Source organism: Sphaerodactylus townsendi, linkage group LG02, assembly GCF_021028975.2.
Source record: "Sphaerodactylus townsendi isolate TG3544 linkage group LG02, MPM_Stown_v2.3, whole genome shotgun sequence".
NCBI lineage: Eukaryota > Metazoa > Chordata > Lepidosauria > Squamata > Sphaerodactylidae > Sphaerodactylus > Sphaerodactylus townsendi.
Genome location: NC_059426.1, coordinates 29,066,803 through 29,089,972, shown reverse-complemented (window position 1 = coordinate 29,089,972; position 23,170 = coordinate 29,066,803). Strand labels below are relative to the sequence as shown.

At 41.7% G+C, this 23,170-nt stretch overlaps 1 protein-coding gene across 1 annotated transcript in view; it reads right to left on the bottom strand.

The window, feature by feature from the left end:
• The window catches only part of LOC125425944 (neurabin-1-like), a 53,297-nt gene extending 31,738 nt beyond the window's left edge, over positions 1-21,559 (bottom strand). The window contains exons 1-5 of the mRNA XM_048483770.1: positions 21,170-21,559; positions 18,268-20,180; positions 2,840-2,972; positions 2,202-2,322; positions 70-174 (exon numbers count right to left, since the gene is read on the bottom strand). Coding sequence (XP_048339727.1) covers positions 70-174; positions 2,202-2,322; positions 2,840-2,972; positions 18,268-19,896 — 1,988 coding nt within the window. The 5' untranslated portion in view covers positions 19,897-20,180; positions 21,170-21,559. The remainder of the gene's footprint in view (positions 1-69; positions 175-2,201; positions 2,323-2,839; positions 2,973-18,267; positions 20,181-21,169) is intronic.
• Positions 21,560-23,170: the final 1,611 nt, after the last annotated feature.

Here is a 23,170-nt window from a genome sequence, read left to right as displayed (position 1 = left end):
GGCAGCCATTTAAATTAGTTGGGAGTTTTTCCTTCTACTTTTTATTTATTTTTATAAAGCAACACATACCTGACTGTACCTTTTGTGTTTTTTAGTACAGTTGCTGCAAAAAACTGGGTTACTCCTACAAGACTTGTACCATCAACCTCAATGATCTGATCGTTCACTTGGATTCTAAAAGGCAAACAAAGAAATTATCTTTTACTTGCAGCATTATATTTTAACTGAGCAAACACACAAAAGTTTGCCCACAGAAGACAGTTGTTCGGTCACTATGCTGTTGGGAGAATTTTCAACTGGGAAGGAAGCAGGAAGGAGAAGAATTCTAATTTCTGCCTCCCTAATGAAGTGGGAATCACCCAAAGATGTCCTCCTGCTCAGTGGGAGAACTGCATGCCACCGTTCAAACGTGATTGAACAGAGGCAAGAAACATCCACACAGATATCTTTGCTCCACCTTGAAGAAGAGCTCTTTGAAGCATCCATATACCATCACTTTGCAAACAGACACTTTCCAGGATTTCTTCTGCTTTATTCCAAACGTCTCCCCATCGGCTTTGCTGCAGGATTTCCTGAATATCTATAGTTCAAATGAATTTGTACACCAGATGGACAAGATGTGCATTCTCAAAACTTCCACCTTCATCAGTGCCATTTTCCCACCAGCATACACCCGAAAACTGCCATTTTACCCTTGTGCCCCTGAAGTCTGTTAGCAGGTTTTTGCAAAGGAAACATCTATGCAAATGCTCTGTTGCTGAATACAGCCCTTGTGTTGGTTGAAACATCCTGAACATCTCAATGGTATTACAAGACACCATAACATTAAGTCTAGTCTATCAAATTTGCATATGGTAGACTTTTGCCCAAAAAACGGCAAAAACTCGCCAAAGTCTACCAGCCTACAGCATTAAATTGACATTATTTGGGTGGCAAAGTTTGGCTTCAATCCTGCATCGAGTAAATCCTTTATTTAATGGGATTTAAGGAACCGAGCTGTTGCGTGCAGGGTGCATCCTTAAATACCCTGTAATTACAGCCACTTCAGTGATCTTAATTCTGCATCCTTGGATTTACTATAATCTTAGACATCTTTTTCCTCATAGTTCAAATACATGCTTTACTGCAATGCATCAAAGGATCTATTCAGATGTACTACTTCCCCTATCAAGCTCTTGAGCCTTCTTTCTCCATTTGTTCACCAAACACAGATAAAAATGACTGAATGGAGAGATCCGGATTGTAAGAGCTAGCACAATGAGGAAAGTGCAAAACAGAGCATGAAGGCCCAAAAGCTGTTTCTAATCTCCTAAAACAGAGAGTTTGGGAGAAGGAGATTACATTTCAACAACCCCATTCACTGGGGTACTGCCCAATGGAATTCCAAACTTCTCCCCATCTGCTTTGCTGCAGTATTTCCTGAATATCTACAGTTCAAATGAATTTGTACACCAGATGGACAAGGTGTGCCCAATGTACTGCCCAATGGAATTCTAAGCAACGGTGCATTCCAACCAATGATGGTGGAAAGGGCCATCAAGTTACAACACTCTTATGGCCACCATGTACGGGTTTCAAGGCAAGAGATATTCAGGTGTGGTTGGCCCCTGCCTGCTTCTGCATAGTGACCTTGGGCTTCACTGGTGGTCTCACATCCAAATACTAACCAGGGTCAATTCTGTTAAACATCTAAGATCTGAGGTGATGAGGCTAGCCTGAACTACCCAGGTTTTCTAAGCAATATACTTTGCATACTGGACATTATACTTTGCATACTGGACATTACTGAAACTATGTTCATCTCTTCAGTGTCATTTACCCTGTTCTTCTAAATCAGTCATGTACGTTCTGACAATGACAATAGCAAATTGGAGAAAAACAGACAATTGTTCAAAAATATATTAATTAAAAAACCGGAAACAGTTTAAGTCCCTGACATAATCTGTTGTCTTTATGATTTAAATAAATTCCACAATACTACAGATTGCCCCTTAATAGTATATTAATATGATTTGGAAGCACCATCAAACATAAGTTATGCGCCTTAACAGCATATTAATATGAAGATAGGAACCAGTGAAGTATAAGAATATCAGTGAGTTGCAAAACTTCATGATGAATATACTCAATGTGCTATTATAAACCTTTTTCTTCAAGAAAGAACAGGCAAATCCAAATTAGCATGCCTACTGAAAACTCACCGATCGTCTTTCTGTGCAGCTCCACCTTCTGTTATTGTTTTCACAAAAATTCCCAGCTTTTCCAGTCCCTGGTCTGCACCAACACCCATTCCAATGATACTGATACCTAAGCCACTGTCACCTATAGTTTAGGAAAAACCTATTTTAAAAGCTGGTTTCATAGCCACAGTTAATTTTTTCATCATGCAAATCACAGAATTATATTTGAATCAATAATTGTAAAACACTAACAGTGCAATCCTACTCACATCTATTTAATAGAACTTAGCCCCAGGAAAGTTTTGTAACAGTGAAACTACATGCTATGTTTTACAAGAGTTTTCAAGGGGAACTGGAATCCATACTGCAACTGGAAATCTCTCAGGGTCCTAATTCAGATCAGGATTCTTTTATGTCATGATTCCAATCTAACTCAGGCCCTGTGGAACTTGACCCAGCTGCAATATGGTAAGAACTAAAAGTGTTCCTAGATCTGGAAGCACCATCAAACATTTACGAGGCAATCTACTGAACAGATAAATATTTAAAAGTTTATGCATCAGATTTTTACAATTTCTTGGGTGCCTAATTTTTCCCCAACCCTAATAATGAATCTGACTACATTTACTAGAAAAAATATGTGAACTTAAAATTTGTACCTTTTTCAATTTCCACAGGAAAAACTTCCATTTTCTCAACCCGTTTCTCAAGTTCATACTCTGCCGATGCTGCCACAGGGTCAACTTCTTCATTACGCCTATCATAATCTTCATTTGAGTAGGTACTGAAAACCTGAAATAAAAAGTAATTGTTGAAGTTTTTTCACTTGCGAAAATTGACAAGATCTAACAATAGGTTGTATTTAAATACTAATTCAAAGTACACTGATATTGTATCACCTTGCAATGTTGGAAAGCAGTAACATCTGTATGAATTCAATATAAAAAAAGCATCTCAACTCCTTGCTAGCTCAAATTGTACAGCAAATACAGCAGCCTTTAATTATGCCTGCATAATTAAATATGAATACCTATGTATAATTGATTTTGTCTCCACAACTCGTTCTGAAAAGTTGAGTTGTGGGGGGTGGGGTGGGAAATAGAATGAATGAAGAAAATGAAGAGTGGAGGTAAGTGAAATATAGTCATGGGGCAAAAGATTACAGTTGCCATGGAGGAAGGAAAAAGGAGTTGGTAAAAGACAATTAATTCCCATTTCCCAACCACTAATAATCATTTGCAGGTTCTCATTAAGCATCCTGGAGTTAAGAATACTGTTCAAATTTACTGCAGGAAATTTTTTGAGAAACATACCAGCCAAAGCATGCTTGAATCATATGCTACCGTATATACTCATGTATAAGTCAAATTTTTCAGCACATTTTTAATGCTGAAAAAGCTCCCCTCGACGTATACGCGGGTCATTAAAATTTTGTGTGTGTTTTTACTTTGCCGGCCAGCAGGGGGCGCAGTTTTTATGCTAGCGGCACCAAAATTTCAGGGTACCCTTAGAACAGGGGTAGGGAACCTGCAGCTCTCCAGATGTTCAGGAACTACAATTCCCATCAGCCTCTGTCAGCATGGCCAATTGGCCATGCTGGTAGGGGATGATGGGAATTGTAGTTCCTGAACATCTGGAGAGCCGCAGGTTCCCTACCCCTGCCTTAGAAGATACTCCTGATGATACCAGCCAAGTTTGGTAAAGTTTGGTTCAGGGGGTCCAAAGTTATGGACCCCCAAAGGAGGTGCCCCCATTCCCCATTGTTTTCAATGGGAGCTATTTGTAGATGGGGCTACTATTTTGAGGGTCCATAACTTTGGACCCTTTGAACCAAACTTCACCAAACCTGACTGGTCTCATCAGGGGAGTCTCTTTACGATACCAGCCAGGTTTGGTGAAGTTTGGGTCAGGGGATCAAAAGTTATTGATCCCCAAAGGAGGTGCCCCATCCCCCATTGTTTACAATGGAAGCTAATAGTCGATTTTCCATTTCTGATAATATCCCTCTTAAAATCTAAGTTAGGTTACATTTGGACATACAGATGATGATTATGAGGAATCCAGTTTTGAAGGATTTTAACTCTTGTGTTTTAGCTTGGTTGCTGATTGAGCTAAGGTTTTTGTACTTTTAAAGTTATTGTTGAGACCATATTGTTTTTGTTGACTCCCCTTTCCACTTACAGAGCCAGTTTACTGTTTTTCTTTGAAATAAATATTCAAAAACATTTAACCTACTGATGCCTCAACTGATGTAATTTTATTGGTATCTATTTTTATTTTTGAAATTTACCAGCAGCTGCTGCATTTCCCACCCTCGACTTATATGCGAGTCAATACGTTTTCCCAGCTTTTTGTGGTAAAATTAGGTGCCTCGACATATATGCAGGTCGACTTATACATGAGTATATACGGTAAATACTTTGTTTTCTAAATGGAGAAGCTCAATTATCCCACTGAAAGCCATTCTACAACTTCAGTCAAAAAATTGGGGGGGGAGGGGGAGGGAAGGAGATTTTAAAAACTATATCGAAACTTATTTTTTAACAATATTCATCATCAAATTGTTTTCTAAGAACATGAAATGTCAAGCTTCACCTAGCACCTGGCCTCTAGTCTGCAAATAGGACCCGCTTCATGTACCTGCTGAACCACATCTTTATTAAAGGCCAGAGTTCTGAGGACCTTCTTTAAGAGCCTGGTTGAAATAAATGCAGACTCAACACCTGATTGATTTTCCTCCCAGCTCGTTCCACACATGCAGAATAATGCACTTTCAAACTGCTCTCAGTGCTCTTTGAAGCTGTCCGGAATGGCAAAATCCACTTGCAAACAGTTGTGAAAGTGGTTTGAAAACGCCTTATTTTGCGTGTGCGGAAGGGGCCTCTGACTCTGAAGTTGAGTCTTCAGAATCAGGGTCTTGGATCAGCTCTAGTGCTACCTGCCAGCTGTGACTACAGGCGAGCTTGTGCAATGGCAATCACAGGGATCACATCTTCCCCCCACCTCCTCTTCTTCTGTGCCGGCAGGAACCTGGCAGTTGCTTTTGAGGCACTTTTTTCCTGAGTGAGAACTCTTCACAGGCTCTACTGAAGAGCCACTGCCACTTTGAATCACCCTGGCTTCCAAGGTAAGGCCTTGACTGACTCCCTATGGGACCCCCCTGGGTGGCAGAACGACAGGCGATCTTCCTAGAGTTCCCCCAAATCCTGTGTTGAGCTGGGTAGGGCCTAAGCAAAACCTAGTGGCTGCTGAGTCCAATAGGGCAGGAGCACAGAATGCTGGTCACACCAAGACCTGGTGTTCTTACTGGCTGGAAGAAATCTCTCGGAGGAGCCAGCAGCCACAGAGCCGCTGCAGGGGCCAGAGTCTGACCGCATGTGGTTGCAGGAACCATCATCTGAAGGTGATGAGTTCCACCTATGCCAAAGCCATACTGTTAGCCATCAGTTCAAGAGCTGCAGGAGTTTGGGAACTGATCCCTGTGGAGGAAGAGGGACTCGAGACTAGCCCCGAGACTCCAAACCAGCTATAATGTCCATCCTGCTTCTGGTTTCTGGGTCTTGGGAATCCTCCCTCACCAATACCGGAGGTTCTTTCAACGAGTCCACCTGCAGAGACAGGTAGAGTCCAGGTGAGAGGATTTTTCTTTAGTATTGATCCTCTTCTTTTTTATTCCAGATTCAGATGGTTCCGATGAATCTGGCTTCTTAGAAGACTTCTCAAGATTCCATTGGTAAGTATTATTTGCTAACTGGAGCCTATAACTAGAGATTGCCCAAACAGTAGAGCTATTCAGACTAGGAGAGCTGGGAGAAAAATACAGCTAGGAGAAAAATTTGACTAAACCTGCCTGAACAGCAGGAGGCGTGTCCTAACCAGCCTGGATGACCAAGCCCCACTGTTACAGAATAGCAACTATTAGACAAGCATAATTGTACCATCTTATGGAAATGTCTCATATTACAAAAGGGAAAGGTAACCTTATATTCTTTTCTTCATACATGGATAATCACAACCTGAAGATCATTCAAATGTCATAATCTTAAGGGGTTTTGTGCACACATAGCTGGAATTTATTTACCCACTACCAAGGAGATAAAATATTCTGCATTTCTGCACTGTACAAGAAGCAAAAAGGTTGTGCAAGGTACCTGCAGTTTGTTGTGTCACCATCAGAGCAACACCCAAAGCAAATTAGTAGTAAAATGTAACTGCATAAAAAGCATTGTCTGAATAAAGGGCCTTGTTCTGAAAGAAAGTTACAGCACTTTTCATTAAAAGTAAGGCATAGATTTTATGAACAAACTATACAACAAATGGGAAAGAGTTCTAACAACTGAGAACACTGCTGTTTTAGGACTGAGACTGAAGTAAACAGATAACGTGCAGACTGAAGAGTTTTCTGAAGCAGTTAGAGATCCTCTCAGGATTCAGGCACTGAAAGAAGCTTACAATCAACACTTGGATCCCCACCAACTACAAATTGTCTCCTATTTCCAGGTTAGATTCCAGACAATGCAAGTAAGCTGTATCTTTTTCACTCACTGTATCCACAGTCCCCAAGAAAAGAATAATCTGAGTACGACAGTCTATGTTTTTGCAGTCTGTATATAGATAGGTTTATAATAGGATGAAAGCATGAAGGCAAAGGCAAGTCCAGAGAGTTTAGTTGTGCTTTCCTACATACCAGGGGTGTCCAACTCTGGCGCTTCAGATGTTCATGGACATGCCAGCAGGGGCTGATCGGAATTGTAGTCCGTGAACATCTGAAGCAATTAGCCATGCCAGCAGGGGTTGATGGGAATTGTGGTCCACGAACATCTGAAGCGCCAGAGTTGGACACCCCTGCTGTATACATATTGCACTGTATACACACACATCTTGTGATAATCCTGGAACAAATGCATGATAAACCATTATTTCAGCCTTCTGCAATGTAAAAAACCCATCTCCAACAACTTTTTAGCTAGTCACGTGATTACAATTATAGAAAATTTATTCTGAAACCATATGCGAATAGCAATGAAAAACTAACAGTTGTTTGTTTGTTTTTTAGTGTGTGGCAGAGAGATTCCAATTTAAGCAGCTTCATTTCACTATCTCCAATTTTCCCAGATCCCAAGGTATTTTACCATTTGCTGCAGATGTTCCCAGTAAACAGCTAATGTGCTTAACAGTCTATTTACACTGTGTAAAGTAGAATGTCAGCTCTGCAAAAGTATGGTTTTATCTGTCATTCTAAATAACTACTTGGTAAATATATTGATAACCAGTCAATAAGCAAACATACAATAATTATAAAAAGAAATATGAAATAAAATGTGAACACAGAACAACAACAAGCATGAACACTTCTTAACATTCACAACTAACACCCAGTTTCTGGGTAAGGCAGTTGAAAAAGTGATGGCGGAGCAGCTATAGGTATTCCTAGGCAATTCATCAGCTTAAGACCCATTTCAGACCAGCTTCCAACCTGGTCATGGGATGGAGACATTGCTGGTTGCTCTCACAGATGATCTCTGGATGCAGCTGGATCAAGGTGCATCAGCACTGCTGATTCCTCCTGAACTGATAGCAGTATTTGACCTGGTCGATTACGATTTTTTGATTCATTGCTTTGCTGACACTAATACAAGGGGAACAGCTTTGCAGTGGCTGGTCTCTTTCCTCCAGGTTCAGAAACAGGAAGCACTGGGAGAGAGAACCTCGTCATGCTACTTGTTGATGTGGGGGCTTCCTCAAGAAGCAAACCTTTCTCCAGTGCTATTTACCATCTATATGTGTCCCCTGGCCCAGCCGGTTCAGATTTTCAGATTGGGTTATCATCGGTATACAGATGACACCCAGTTGTATTTGCTGATAAGTTGCCGGCCAACTGTCACCCCAAACAGCTTGACCAGTTGTTTGGGGGCCATATTTGGGTAGATTAACCAGAGCAGGCTGAAGCTAAATCCATTGAAAACCGAGGACCAGTTGCTGAGTCAGGGAGGGTCTGAAATTGGGTATTAGCTCCTGGTTCTGGACGGTGTACAACTGGCTCGTAAGCCATTGATCAGTAGTCTGAGTGTGATTCTGGATGCCTTCCTCTCTATGGAGGCGCAGGTGACTAATGTAGACAACTGGCAATTTTCCATTTTTTGGCACATCAGGCAACTGGTGATCTATTAGTCCCACTCCAACCTTGCTTCAGTGATCCACACAATGGTCACCTCCACATTGGATTACTGTAATTCACACTGAGCAGAAGTGCCCTTGATCCTGTCAGGATTTGTAAAATGCCTGAGATATGTTCAGCTTCCTAGATTAGCAGAAAGCATCATAACGTTAAAAGTTATGTAAAGTTCAGATGACACTTAGGCTTCAGTAAAAAAGTAACAAGCGTAGACCTTTGAAGGGATTGGTGGAAAGTAATGGACCTATTGGGGGCTTGTTGCTGAGGCAGAATAATGTATCCAATGTATGAGTCTGAGCCTAAACTGGAGTTGGGAACCTTTATGTTACCTCCTACTCTGCATATTTGTTCTTCTGTAATGAGCTGTCTGAAAAGTAAGCTGTGTGCTGTACATAGATTAGAAGTGTTCTGTATAGTTAGTTTAGTTTATATTGGTAGTCTTGTACATTCTTGCAACTTATTAAGTAAAGGCCTTCCTATGGAAAGAAGAACATGTCTGAAGAGTGTTTATTTCCATAAGTGAAGAAGGTTCCTGTTGTGTGCAAGAAGACTACATCACTCTCTCCTTGCCAAGAGTACAACCGTTGCCTTAAATTACCTCTGCTGACAGATCCCGATCCAGAACTCCAGCTGGTCTAAAATGCAGCCCCGTGGGTTCTAACTGGGACGACGTGGAAGGCTCATATTTGATCAGTGCTCTATGAGCGGCATTGGCTCCAGGTGGGATACTGGATCAGTTTCAAAGTTCTTGTTCTAACATTTTAAGCCCTTAATGGCCTGGGATCAGCTTATCTGTGAGACCACCTCTACCAGTATGTCTCCCAGAGAGCTTTATGCTCCCTCAATAATAACTTGCTGGTGGTCCCTGGTCCAATAAGTATCTGGCTATCCTCAACTATAGCCGCTGGAATGCTACGTCAAACAAGACCAGGGCCCTGCTAGACTTATCTCAATTTCAGAGGGCCTGCAAGACAGAAGTATTCTGCCTGGCCTATAGTTGACGGCAGCAACTAGGAGTAATGAATCCATCTTGGCTGGCCTCCCTGCTTTCCTTCCCCTTCGTCCTTCTTCTTTTATCAAAATGGGGGGTGGGGGTGTAGATTGTTCCACCTTTGGTTAAGTTTTTAGTGCCATCTGTATATTGTTTATTAGATCATCTATTTTATATTACTGTTTTATATGGCATTTTTGCATAACTATACTGTGAGCCGCTCTGAGCCCACTTAAGCAAGAAAAAGAAGGATATTAAACAAATATAACAAATATTTCAACAACAGTGGGTCCTCACGTTGCTTGGTATAATATGACATTATGGCCATGACCATAAGGTAACAGCTACTACTAAGCTTTTCCTATGTGACAAAATAGACGTAAGATACTTGTATGACTCATAGCAAAGGACAAAAATTATGAGATTTGAGCATCTTCAAATCCACGTACTATACTTGCTCTCCCCACCAATATCCTAACCAAGTTGAATGACTCCTGCTTCTTTCACCCATCTTTCTGCCTCCTCAACATTTGACAAACAGCATGCTCCCCCTCTACTTTCTAATCACCTTTCATCACTAGTTCACACTCACTGCATGGGTCATCTCTTCCAGTTCAAGCTGACTGTGCAATGTGGGCATTTGCACTGCACAATGACAGATGCAGCTCACACATAGACCATCAGGAGGATGCAAAGGGAAGAAAAGGAGGGGATCACCCCAGCAATGTTGATGTTGGAAAGACAAGGGACAAAGTGGCTGTGGCACCTATAGAGATGGGCATAAGAACATAAGAACATAAGAACAAGCCAGCTGGATCAGACCAAAGTCCATCTAGTCCAGCTCTCTGCTACTCGCAGTGGCCCACCAGGTACCTTTGGGAGCTCACATGTAGGATGTGAACGCAATGGCCTTCTGCGGCTGTTGCTCCTGATCACCTGGTCTGTTAAGGCATTTGCAATCTCAGATCAAAGAGGATCAAGATTGGTAGCCATAAATCGACTTCTCCTCCATAAATCTGTCCAAGCCCCTTTTAAAACTATCCAGGTTAGTGCCCATCACCACCTCCTGTGGCAGCATATTCCAAACACCAATCACACGTTGCGTGAAGAAGTGTTTCCTTTTATTAGTCCTAATTCTTCCCCCCAGCATTTTCAATGAATGCCCCCTGGTTCTAGTATTGTGAGAAAGAGAGAAAAATTTCTCTCTGTCAACATTTTCTACCCCATGCATAATTTTGTAGACTTCAATCATATCCCCCCTCAGCCACCTCCTCTCCAAACTAAAGAGTCCCAAATAGGCAGATAGTGGCAGAAGCAACAACAAAATCAGGAAGAGGAACGGGATCAAGGACTTTTCACTGGGAGATGCAGATTAAATAATACTTTCCAAATAAATACAATGATACGAATAACCCTACCACCACTCTCCTGTTGACCTTGAAAGTCGAAGGAAGAAAAAGATTATCACTTAACGGTACACTGCTGGATACACAGAGTCAACCCCCATCTCTCCAGGATCTGGTTGTGGTGAAGCCAATCTACTAGCCTATCTACTAACCCTCCACATGAACTCCTGATAAAATTCAAATGAACCCTGATTAGATTTTGAAACCATCACCAAACAATTTTTTCAAATGATACATAAGTAATGAGCTACTGTCATGCCTGGTTCTCATTACTATCAGTAGCAGCAGGTGCAAAGAATAATGTAAATACCAAAGACATTCTTTAAAACAAAAATATTTTTAGTCCTTCAGCTGTGTGGAAAATATCACTAGAAACAACTACTGATTGCAACCCTTTCCTGTTTGAATCTGAAGACTTGTAAAATGAAAAAAAACAAGATATTGCTTATTAGTGCTTTCTTAACCTTCAGGAGGCTTGAAGGATTATTACTGACAAAGAAACTCTTCATACCAGAGACAAAGTAACAACAACAGAAAACTACCACTAAGAATTTTTAAAAAAAATTTCATGCAATTGATCATAGTAAAGGAGACCCTGCAGCAATTCTTTGGACAGGGGCTCTGTAGTAATGCACTGCTGATCCAGCAGCACCGTGGTAGAACGTTGGGACGCCAACGGACCTACGGCCTTGCTGGTCGCACCGCACCCCCACTCCTCATCCCCCCATGAGTCACGGGTCATGAACTGCCTGGCTCAATCACCGGGCGCAGGGACAATGGTCTTGCCCCCAGGTGAGGATTAGGCTCAGACGCTTACGCTCCTCTCCGCACGTAGCCAGATGAGATCATGCATCACATGATGATCTCCCCGGCTCTCCTCCGCCTCCCCGAACTCCCCCGGTCCTCCTACACTTCAATAGGATAACAATAAAAGGTGCCAGGAACTGGCAGACGGGAGACTCGCTAGGAACACGGACCTCCGGTCTCCCGCTGCTGGCGATCTCCACCAGATGTTATCTCCGCGTCTGCTCTTTTACGCTGACTGCTGCTATCGGCCTAATTACAGGGCTCATGCTCGAAGGATTTCTATTTGGATATTACAGTACCCACAAAACAAAATGCAGGAACAGATTGACAAGGCCAGACTGGTAACCAGAAATAATCACAGTACAAGACAGGCTACAATGTGTATAAGTACACAATAATGTTTCCTGCAGTTCCCAGCTCAAACCAGTACAGTACATCTTCAATGACTTATAGCCCATCCAGGACAACAGTACTACCTTCTCGCAGGTACTAAGTGATGACCCTTTCCTTGCTTTAAAACAGACTTCCTCCTAAACCTAAAATAACTTGGCAACCACACACAACCCAGGTACAAACACACTACCCAGAAACTAGATACTGCAACAGAAGCCAACTCTGACTTGGATCGAGTGACTATTTCTGCATATGGAAGGGATTTCAACTGCAGACTTTCTTGCCTCTGTCATTTCACTGTAGTCCCCACAAATGCTGCTCTGCAGGGAGGGGACACCCAGACAAACAGAACAAGGAGGGACCTGGCAGAAGTTATCCCTGCCTTTCACAGTGAGACATCCTCTGTTGAATCCAATCCCTTATATGTACTCAGGCAATATCATTTCAAAACATAATAATATCAGCTGGGCCATCTTGGGGTCATCAACATGCCCACCCTCCAACACGATGTGTATCATGTGTCATCAACACTTTTCTGTTCTCTACACAGGATTAATCCACCAGTCCCTATATATACAAATAAGTGGTCACCAATTTGGCATTAAAACTAGTAGTTTAGAAACTAGGGCAGTGGTTCTCAACCTTCCTAATGCCACGACCCTTTAATACAGTTCTATATGTTGTGGTGACCCCCAACCATAAAATTATTTGTGTCTCGGTTCCTAAGACCATCGGAAATATGTGTTTTCTGATGGTCTTAGGCGACCCCTGTGAAAGGGTCATTTGACCTCCAAAGGGGTCGCAACCCACAGGTTGAGAACCGCTGAACTAGGGGGACAGTACTTCAGTTTTTGACACACTATTTCAGATCTAAAAATCACTTCTCAACCAAAAGAAGTTGAAATGGCAACTGCCACATGAAACCTGCTGAGTTAATCCATCAAGAAGTCTGACAACATTTTTCAAGGACTTAACAAGGACCTGGGATTCCTTAGCCATTAACAGGTGTTAAACAGCTTAGCAAAATTAGGGAAACTGCATTATCTCCAACTACTGCTATTGTAAATGGGCTCTGCTGGCTGATTATATTTACATAATCACACTTCATCCTGTATATCCAGAATATTATGGCTCTTTGACCTAACTTTTAAAACGTTTTTCTCATAATTTTGTGTATATGTCTGCTCAATGTAGTGTAACAACATCTGACTAGGATCTGAGAAACTCAGGTTCAAATCCTCACTCTGCCATAGAAACTTGCTGGGTGACCTTGGGCCAGTCACACGCTCTCAGCCTGGCTAGCATTTGGATGGGGGACATCCAAGGAATGCCTCACTCTGAATCATGCCCTGGTAAAGGCAAACCACCTCTGAATGTTTCTTGCCTTGAAAATCCTATAGGGTCGCTATAGGTCAGCTGTCACTTTACGCAAAAAACCCCCAAATAAACAACTGGTTAACAAGAACCCATATACATCTGACAAAGAAGGCTCCAGTCCACAAAAGCTTCTGCTAGAATAAAAAGTTGTTTATAATGTAAGCTACTCAATACACCTGCGTCAACTGCAGGATATGTTGGTTGGGAAGAACCTACATTTCCTGCATATAGACATAACAGAAATAAGACAGCCCTGAATAAAAATGCAGTTCATGCAGAGAGCTTACAACAATCCTAGGGGAAAGTTCAGCTCATCCCTTAAAGGTCAAGTCCCTGGTAGTGCTTATAGTATATAATGCTTGAAACTGATTGTGTCTAGATGCATCATTTTCAACACATCAGCAACAATTCATTGAAATAAAGTACTATTAATGTTAACTGGTGCTTTAAAGTATTGGTATATTAATTAGTATATTAACTAGTGCTTCACAAGTCCCAGCCACCAACCAGATTTCAACACCACCTAAACACTGTGGCATTTAGTATTTGCAGCAAAGATTTTATTGTGGTTTTCCCCACCAATTCTCGGTGGGACTATTTTGCATCAGAATGCTTTGTTGCATGATTAAAAAAACATTAATGTACACAAAGTTGTTTTCATTGCTTATTTATGTGTATACTTAACTCTCACCATTCAATGGTGGTGAATAAATTCATTTCTTAACCAGTTGCTTTTTATATTGACTCCAACATTCGATTCAATGAAACATTTGCAATAACAGAATAATGAAAAATTAGGAAGTTAAGGGATCAGCTCTTCACTGTGGTGACAGCAACCAAGGTTATCCCTATATTTACCATATATACTCGCATATAAGTCAAAATTTTCAGCATTTTTGTGCTAAAAAAGCCCCCCTTGACTTATACACGAGTGAGGTGTATTTTAAAAAATATTTTAAGGTTTTTACTTTGTCGGCCACCAGGGGGCACAGTTTTTAGGCTAACGGCATCAAAATTTCAGGGTATCATCAAGTGACAATCCTGATGATACCAGCCAGGTTTGGTGAAGTTTGGTTCAGAGGGTCCAAAGTTATGGACCCCCAAAGGGGGTGCCCCATCCTTTACTGTTTCCAATGGAAGCTAATCGTAGATGGGGCTACATTTTGAGGGTCCATAACTTTGAACCCCTTGAACCAAACTTCACTAAACCTGGGTGGTATCATCAGGATAATCTCTTGCTGATACCACCAAAGTTTGGTAAAGTTTGGTTCAGGGGATCCAAAATTATGGATGCCCAAAGTGGGTGCTCCCATCCCCCATTGTTTCCAATGGAAACTAATATATTTATTTATTTATTCGATTTGGTAAACCGCCCTACCCCCAAAGGGGGTAATAGTAGATGGGGCTACATTTTGAGGTCCATAACTTTGGACCCCCTGAACCAAACTTCACCAAACCTGGGTGGTATCATCAGGAGTATCTCCTAAAGATACTCTGAAATGTTGGTACTGCTAACATAAACATTCCTCCCCTGACAGGCACCATCAAATTTTCCCCAGATTCTCCCTTTAAATCACCCCCCCCCCTTCTGAGAGGATTTAAAGGGAGAACCAGGGCTTACAGAGCTAGTTTACTGTTTTTCTTTGAAATGAATATTCAAAAACATTTAACCTACTGATGCCTCAATTAATGTAAGTTTATTGGTATCTATTTTTATTTTTGAAATTTACCAGTAGCTGCTGCATCTCCCACCCTCGACTTATACGCGAGTCAATAAGTTTTCCCAGTTTTCTGTGGTAAAATTAGGTGCCTCGACTTATATGCGGGTCGACTTATACACGAGTATACACGGTACTTACAGCACTTCTGTCTCAACTACAAGAAAATTACGAGAAAATATGAAGAGGTTGGATTAGGTTTTCTGTTTGCACTGATTAAAAAATATTAAACGACAAATATTAAATAGTTTAATAAATATTAAAAATCCTGAAGGCTGAAAAATGAGTCTGGTTCCTAAAGCCAAAGAAAATTTGTCAGGGCTTGTTTTACACGCTAAATGAGTATTATAACTAAAACTGACTTAAAATCTACTAAAGATCTCTGTGTTAATAAAGTATGCTTGTGAACACAACTAGAAAGAAATTACAAGTGATACAATTTCCTTTTAATGAAAAATTAGACACTGTGCAATTACTTGGCCAATATATGAAAACACTTGAGGTAGAACACATGATGAATTAATGGGCGACAAGGATACTTTGAAAGCTTTGTGTAGGTGGCAGAACCATGGTCTACAACATCAACATAATATTAATATATCTTAGTATTAATAAAAATTGTGTATAACCAGAAGATCTACACACTGACTAAAGTAAAGCAGTGGAACAATGCAGATGCAATGCCCATCCTTTATCCACACTAAATAGTAACTCAGACACAAAGTCATGTGCTCCTCGACTCCCCTCTCTGCTGTCAATTGTCACTTTTCTCCCTTTATCATCCTTAACCATAATTCAGTTATGGCTTTGGTCGGTAAAGACACAAATGCTAATCCAACTCTCATCAGGATTTTATGCAGATTTGCACCACTAGTTAGGAAGGAAACTGTTTAGCATAACCTTAGTTATGCTGATGTAGACCTGGGAAGGAAGTTCATACTATAGATGTAAGGAAACAAGGGAAGGGAGTGCCTAAGCTAAGTTAAAAGTTCAAAAATGTTATGTCCGCGCTATACCCTATGTATAAAATACATTGAAGATAAGAATTTGCTTCATCTTGAGATCGCAAGTAACAACTGGACAAAAGACACACTGATGTTTACTGAAGCCAAAGTAAGAACTTTTTGGCCCAAGGCAACAAATGCCAGACTCATGATACTAAATAGGTCAGCTGAACATCTTTTTAAATGGACAATAAAGCAAAAATCTCACATGACGATGAATTCTCACCATTGATAATCTCAAATTTCCCCATGAGCTATAAAATGAGCTTTGAAAACTCTGAAAATTCAACAACTGGCTATAATTGGAAACTGTTCATTGCATATGTCATAAACCAAACATTTTAACTGAGGTCAAGTTAACATTAAATGATTATTTTTCAACAGTTCAACCCCACTCACAAAATTATACCTTTATCCTCACATAATTATCAGACTGCCCTTTTGAAGCTCTGAATACTGGACCTTTTCTTATCAAACCTATATAATTTCTTGTCATCATAATCAGTATGTTAAAGGCTAGCATACTCAGTTATGGGCCTCTACTATGATAGAATTCTAGGCCTCTATGTATAGGATGGGCTGCAGTACATGGATTTATGTGCATTAGAATAAATGACCGATAATGTCACTGTATTGTTGAAGGCTTTTACAGCCAGAATCACTGGATTGTTGTGGGTTTTCCGGGCTGTATGACAGTGTTCCAGTAGCATTTTCTCCTGACGTTTCACCTGCATCTGTGGCTGGAATCTTCAAAGATCATCTGAAGAAGGATACAACCTGGAAAACCCACAACACTCCAGATAATGTCACTTTTGACTAAAGATTAACATAGTTTAACATAAGTATGGTTTCAGGTTATAGTCTGGGGGGAAGGTGGCGTGGAATTGCCACTATTATGATGGAGTTTGTCGAAATGTATTTATTTTATGGGGTATACCACATGCACATAGAATACAAATGGTATAGATGTGATGTGCCTATTAACTTCTTGAGAAAAGTAGTAAAATATGCATAGAAAAATTTGCATAAAAATAAATTATCAAAAATTATCAAAATGGAATACATGATGTCAGACATTGTTCTTACATCATTCCAGAATTACAATACAATCCTAATATTTAGCAGAAAATCCCACTGTGTTTACTGGGTCTTAGTAATATGCAGATTGATGAGTCAAATGTTCAAATACATACTAGAAGAGTATTACAAAAACACCATCACAAAGTTATGCTCAAGTTCTACAGAATGAATATGAATATCTTAGAGATATTTCACACATCTCTAAATTTTTGTCTATAACTATCAAAACATAACTGGCATGTTTAAATTAACAAAGATTGCTTTGTGTTCTACAACCATCCACTTAATATTGTTTAACCATCTATTTTATATTTATAATTTGGGTAGGATCCAACTATTTCACTCAATCTTGTTCAATCTCCTTTCTTACTACAACCCTGCATCCCACAAGGCTTGCATACATATAAAAGTACACCTGCTGCAAATTAAAGAATTCAATTTAAAGTTATCAAAGATCGCACACACAGATAAACTGTTTCTGGGCATCTTGTCCAGAATCCCATTTCATACAGTGGCCAGCTGTTGTCATGAAGGGCCAACAGGAACAACATGGAGTCCAAGGCCTTCTCTTCATAAATGCCTCCCAGGATTACATCAGATATTGCAAAACTAAGGATGGGCCATTTTGGCTATTAGGACTGCCTACAGCAAATCTATGACATGTCTATGCATAATACAAACTGATAAAACAGAAAAGAGATTCTTCTCTAACAAAAAGTTTACAGTATATTCCCAACCATTTCTCCCCAAACCCACAAATTTATGTTTGGAGTTCTTTGTGAGTCATTAGGCATAATGTTCTATATAAACTATTGAAACTTTACACTCCTGTCCATTTTGTATTTGCAAACCCTACTGGCATCAAAAGGGGCTTCCCTCTGAGTACATGTGTGGATCGTGATTTTTTTCTCTTTTGATGTACACTTACCAATCCTGATTATCACTACCATAAAATCAGCAAATTACATTTATGAATCAAAAATTTTTTATAGTCTGCATTCCCAGAGTGCATGACAGCTTGAAAATATTAAAGCATAGCATTGCAAATGTGTAAATCTCTGCAAAGGGTACCATCAACACGGACATTAGGAAAAAGAAAATATAAAAGCCAAATTAGAGCATCCAAGATACTTCACCTTGATTGGGTCAGTGGAAAATTTTACTTTCCTATGTGGATCAGGCTCATCTTCCTCCGAAAGTCCAGGAAATTCCTCATAATCACTGTCATAGCTGCAGTCTTCCTCTGCCAAAGTTTCTTCTCCTTCAAGGTCCTGGTTAGATGTTTCTGTTTCTCTGTCATCATCAAAAGCTGCATTTTCGATACCAAAAGCACTGGAAGAGAATCCACTAAAATTCCCTGTCTGGTCTATTTGCTGTTCTTCCTCCTCTTCCTCACTACCCCCTATTTGTTCTACCTGACTTTGCTCTCTCGTTTGAACTTCTTCCAGGACCACTATCTCTCTTACTCCTTTCTCACTGGCTTCACTACACACACAAAGTTCCTCCACTTCCTCAAACACTGGGCCATTTCCTTCCGCAAGTCCCTTCCCTTCTGCATCCCTTGTTAGGAACCTGAGTGGTTTCTTCTCCTGTAGGACATTCACTTCCCCCACAATTTCATCCCTGGGAATTTCATTCTGCACCAAGATCAGTTCTGCTCTAACAACTTCCACCTCAGAGATTTTTATGGGAGCTCTATCCACTTTGGGAGAAGCACTGTAAGGATCTTGTTGATCCCTTTCTGAAGTTGTTTTAGATGTTTCTTCAGCAGCCCTACTTAGCTGGTCCCTTTCAATAACACTGCTGCTGAAAACAGAAGATAATGAAGAAGGTTGATTCTGTTTCAAGCTTTGCTCTTCATTAGCCATTGATGATTCCCAACTGCAGAACACTGTCTGGCCAGGCTTTGGAATACCTTCATTTTTGAAAGTGTCTTTGGGATCTTCACTGTCACTGTCAGTCAAGAAACTCTCCAGCCGCCTAGAAATAGGTCCAGCATTTAGAGAAGATCTGTAGCTACCACTGGACTGCTGGAGCTTGTCCTCAGTGCTTCCTTGACTTTCTGTTTTTCCTGGAGTTACCGGAGGACTCACTTCATTATTGAAATTAAAATGATCTATCACACTTGTACCATCAGGAGAGAGAGAGCCATGTCTCTTGTCTTCAGTCCTTTCACTTTTGCTGGTAGTGCATCTCTCTGCTGTTCTGGGTTTTTTTGTATTTCTTTCAAAAAGCTTTCTAGTCTCAGAAAACTTCTCTGCTAAGGCAACTTTGTCTAGATTTCCCTCATCATTGCTGTGGATAATTTTGTCAGTTAAAACACCAGAAAGCAAAGAATCTTGTGAACCACTGCAAGGTATAGAGCTACTATTGAGATAGTTATTTTTTTGAATACAGTGAAAAGATGGACTGATGGGAGAGGAAGGGGCAGGATCAATTGAAGGTGTTTTGGTGCCAATCTTGGGCTCAGAGGGTATGCTGTTTTCACAAGGGGAAGGAGAAGAGCCACCCATCTGCATGAACATGTTTTTGATCTTGTGTACTCTGTTGCCATAGGTGACAGCTCTCCCACGAACATGTGGTTCATTACCCCCTCCATTGGATGAACCGGGTAACTTTTGCTGAGAATTTGATTTGCTTGAAGCATTATCTGTGTTCACTGAATCAAAACTGCTCTTAATGGCATGAAAATCAGTTTTATAGGCATTTCTGTGTGGAGAAGCACTTCTCAAAGTCCTCTCTCCTTTGCCTTCAGTCTTCATCATTGTCAAAAGGAGACAGAGTCCACTTCTTTATGGGGGAAGGGGGAGGAAATGAAAACCAACAGCAGCTGCCCCTGCTGCCCCCCGCAATGCCTGGTTACAAGCCTATTACAGACTGCAGACAGAATGAGACTGGAAGACGCCTCTGGCCGGCTTATTCTTGTGTGCAGGCATTGAAGCGAGTTGTGGGAAAGAGGAACACACAGAGAGAGCAAGCGCTCCAGGACCGTATGTGGAAATACAGGATACTAATTCCGCCGCTGATCTACTCCTATCCAGAAAACCATCTGCAGGAAAAAGAAAAGTTAATGAGCTCGTGGCCTCACCCACTTCATGCCAGCATTTCAATCTTGTCTCAAATGGAATTTCATACCCTGAGGAATAGTGAGAAACTTGCCTGTGCTGTGTCCCACCAGACTGAAAATAGAAGGGGGGGGGGGGCAAGGAGAGAAGAAACAAACTAAAAAGCTACCTTTGGATTTCCCTGCCTTAAACCTCAATGTGCCTTAGCCCTGGAACTCGTTTTCACAGCCAAATCCCCACATTTTAAATGTGGAATAATATAAATAACAGAATATTGGTCAAGCGGTACAGGCAGCTCCTAATCACCTGGGACTAAACAGGAAAGGGCTTCCAAGGGCCAAAGATGTGGCTTCCAGTCAGACTTCAACTTCAGCACCCATAAACTTTCACACCAGTTAAGTTTATCAGGTAGGAAAACGAATCTTAAACAAACAAAAAAGAAGAGGAAGAATCTCAGCCTAAAGGGATTTTTTTCCCACCCTCACCTCAAGAGACTTGGGCGCTCTCAGCACACCTCGCCACTCACTTCCTCAAAGGCCCTTCTCGTCCATCATTCCTGAGGGAGGGAGGCAGGCGGGGGTGTGAGCGTGAAAAGGGGGGATACGTGGACTCTTCAGAGTAACACACACACACACGCCTTTCCTCGGACTCCAACAGCCCCCTTCAGCGGGCATTTCGCTTCCACTTTCCAGACAGGAATGTAAACCTATTTCGGCCCAAACTTGGGGCTTCTTCCTTTCCAAAGAGCCAGCCTGGCCGCCCCTCCTCCCTATCGCCGCCGGGCTGGGAACGGACAGGAGGAAGAGGGAGAAAGAGATCCAAGTAGGGGCCGGGCGGGGGAAATCCCACAATGGAAGCCCTCCCCCCTCAAACGCCCCCGTTCTTTCTTTTTTCTTTTCCAGCGGCGGTGCGCCTCAGCCTCGCACGGAGGGGGAAATAAACAAAGGGGAAAACTTTCCTCAGCCAACCTTACCTCGGGTAAAGTCGAGTTTCGGCGCGGTTCTTCGGGTCTCCTGCTCGCGGTTTCCTCAGCCGGCGGGACACAAAACGTTATCTCCAGCCCCCGCTGCCTTCGCCGCTTGTTTTTCATATATATTTCCCACTCCACACACACACACCCCGCAAAACTATTCGCCCGCCCGCTTGCCTGCCTCCTGCCACTATTGATTGACTTTTAGTGTCTCGCGCGCCCGCCCGCACGGCCGGCTTAGTTTTAACGGTCCCCCTCCCCTTTCTCCCCTCTCGCAGGGCCGCGCGGGCAGGCGCGCGCGCGCGCGACCGTGTGTCTTGAGCGCGCTCTCTCCTCCGCTTCCCTTCCCTCCCTCGCTCCCTTGCCGCGGCTCCCACACAAAAGATCCTGCTCTCTTCTTCCCCTCAGTCCGTCGAGGGAAAGAACGAAAGAGGCGGGGCTGAGGGACTCGGGGGCAGGAGGGAGGGGGAGGTGTGGAAAGCGGCGAGCGAGTCCAAGTTTCAAAGGAAACGCCTACTTCATCCGTTGGGATATACCATACTGGGATAAAGGGGTTTGGGAGATACCATGTAAGGGACGTCCGGGAAAAACAGTCTCGTTAGCTTCTATTGTTCCAAGTTTGCCCCTGCCTGGTCGGGTGGCAGCTGGAACGCTCTGTGATTTTGGTGTCACTCCGCAGAGCGAGGGGACTCCTGGGACTCTTTTTATCTTCCAATTTTCATTTGTCAGGCGCCTCACAGGAACGTGAGAAAGAGGGAAAATTTCAGCTCCAATCTCAACAGAAGCCAATGAACTATATTTAGGCTTTTACTTTTTACGTTGTATTTTTGGGGGGAATTCAACTTCTGAGCGCCAAGCATTTCCCTGGAAATACATGTTTTCTAAGATAAAACGTAGATTATGAAGGGAGGAAAAAAATGAAAATATTCAAACCTTCACAGTAATCAGTAGATAAATCCAGTATGGCATGTTCCTGTCAGTGTAAGGGTTTTGTGGCTGTGATTCTTGTGAGACTCACATTCAGTGAATTAAAACTTTTCCTCAAGAGAGTTTTATGTGTCTGTCATTCCCAGACAGCCTGTTTATGCAGACACTTGGGAGTAAGTCGCATTTAAATCAGTAGGATTTAGGTTTGCACATGAGGATTGTAACTGTAACCCAGCAATGTTATCTGTGAGTAGGGACATTGAATGCTGTATGACTTGGACATATATATATTGTGGATCTGGTTGTTAACTACTGAAGAGTGCAATTGCATTTGTGATGGCACCGCCTACTTAGGATACCGTTTCTATCCAATAATATTTTAAAAATTCAGTGGTACCTTGTAGTTTTTTTCATATTTACAGAGCATGAACTGGGTAGATTATTGTGCATTTCATCAAATACTACTAGAACTGTTAGCTGCAAGAAACTGGTCAACCAAATCCATAAATCTTGGTACTGGCTTATCGCTAACCTGGTGCAGTACCACAATGCAGTGTCGTCCTCGGCAGAAGGGAAATATGTCTCAAAAGACTCTCCAAGGCCAGAGAGCATAAGAGCTCATAGCAAACTTTACTGCAATTTACAGCTTACAGAGTAAATTGAACTATTCAGATTGTTTGCTCTAATGATCTGGCTGCTTGCCAACAATACCCCAAAGTCTGTAAATTGAAGAAGCCAACTAATACAAGGCAGTGCTGGCACACCTCCTCCTTGATGTCATGTGGCCACCCCATGTGTACAACATGAGGAAATAACAAAGAAATCACGACACCCACCACAGTAGCAGACTTTTGAATTATCACAATCCAAGGAACATCACTGATGGTAGTTCAAATCTTTTGCTGCAGCTATTTGCCATGACATTCAAAAAGGATGGTGACCACTCCAATTACTGCATAAAGGTGTCTCTGTGGTTTACCTGGCAGAGGCAATCCACACAGAATGTCCAAGACTATTCCAGCTCAAGAGTTCAGGTCTTGATTTGAGCATGGCGAGAGAGCTAAGGAGCACTTTTAC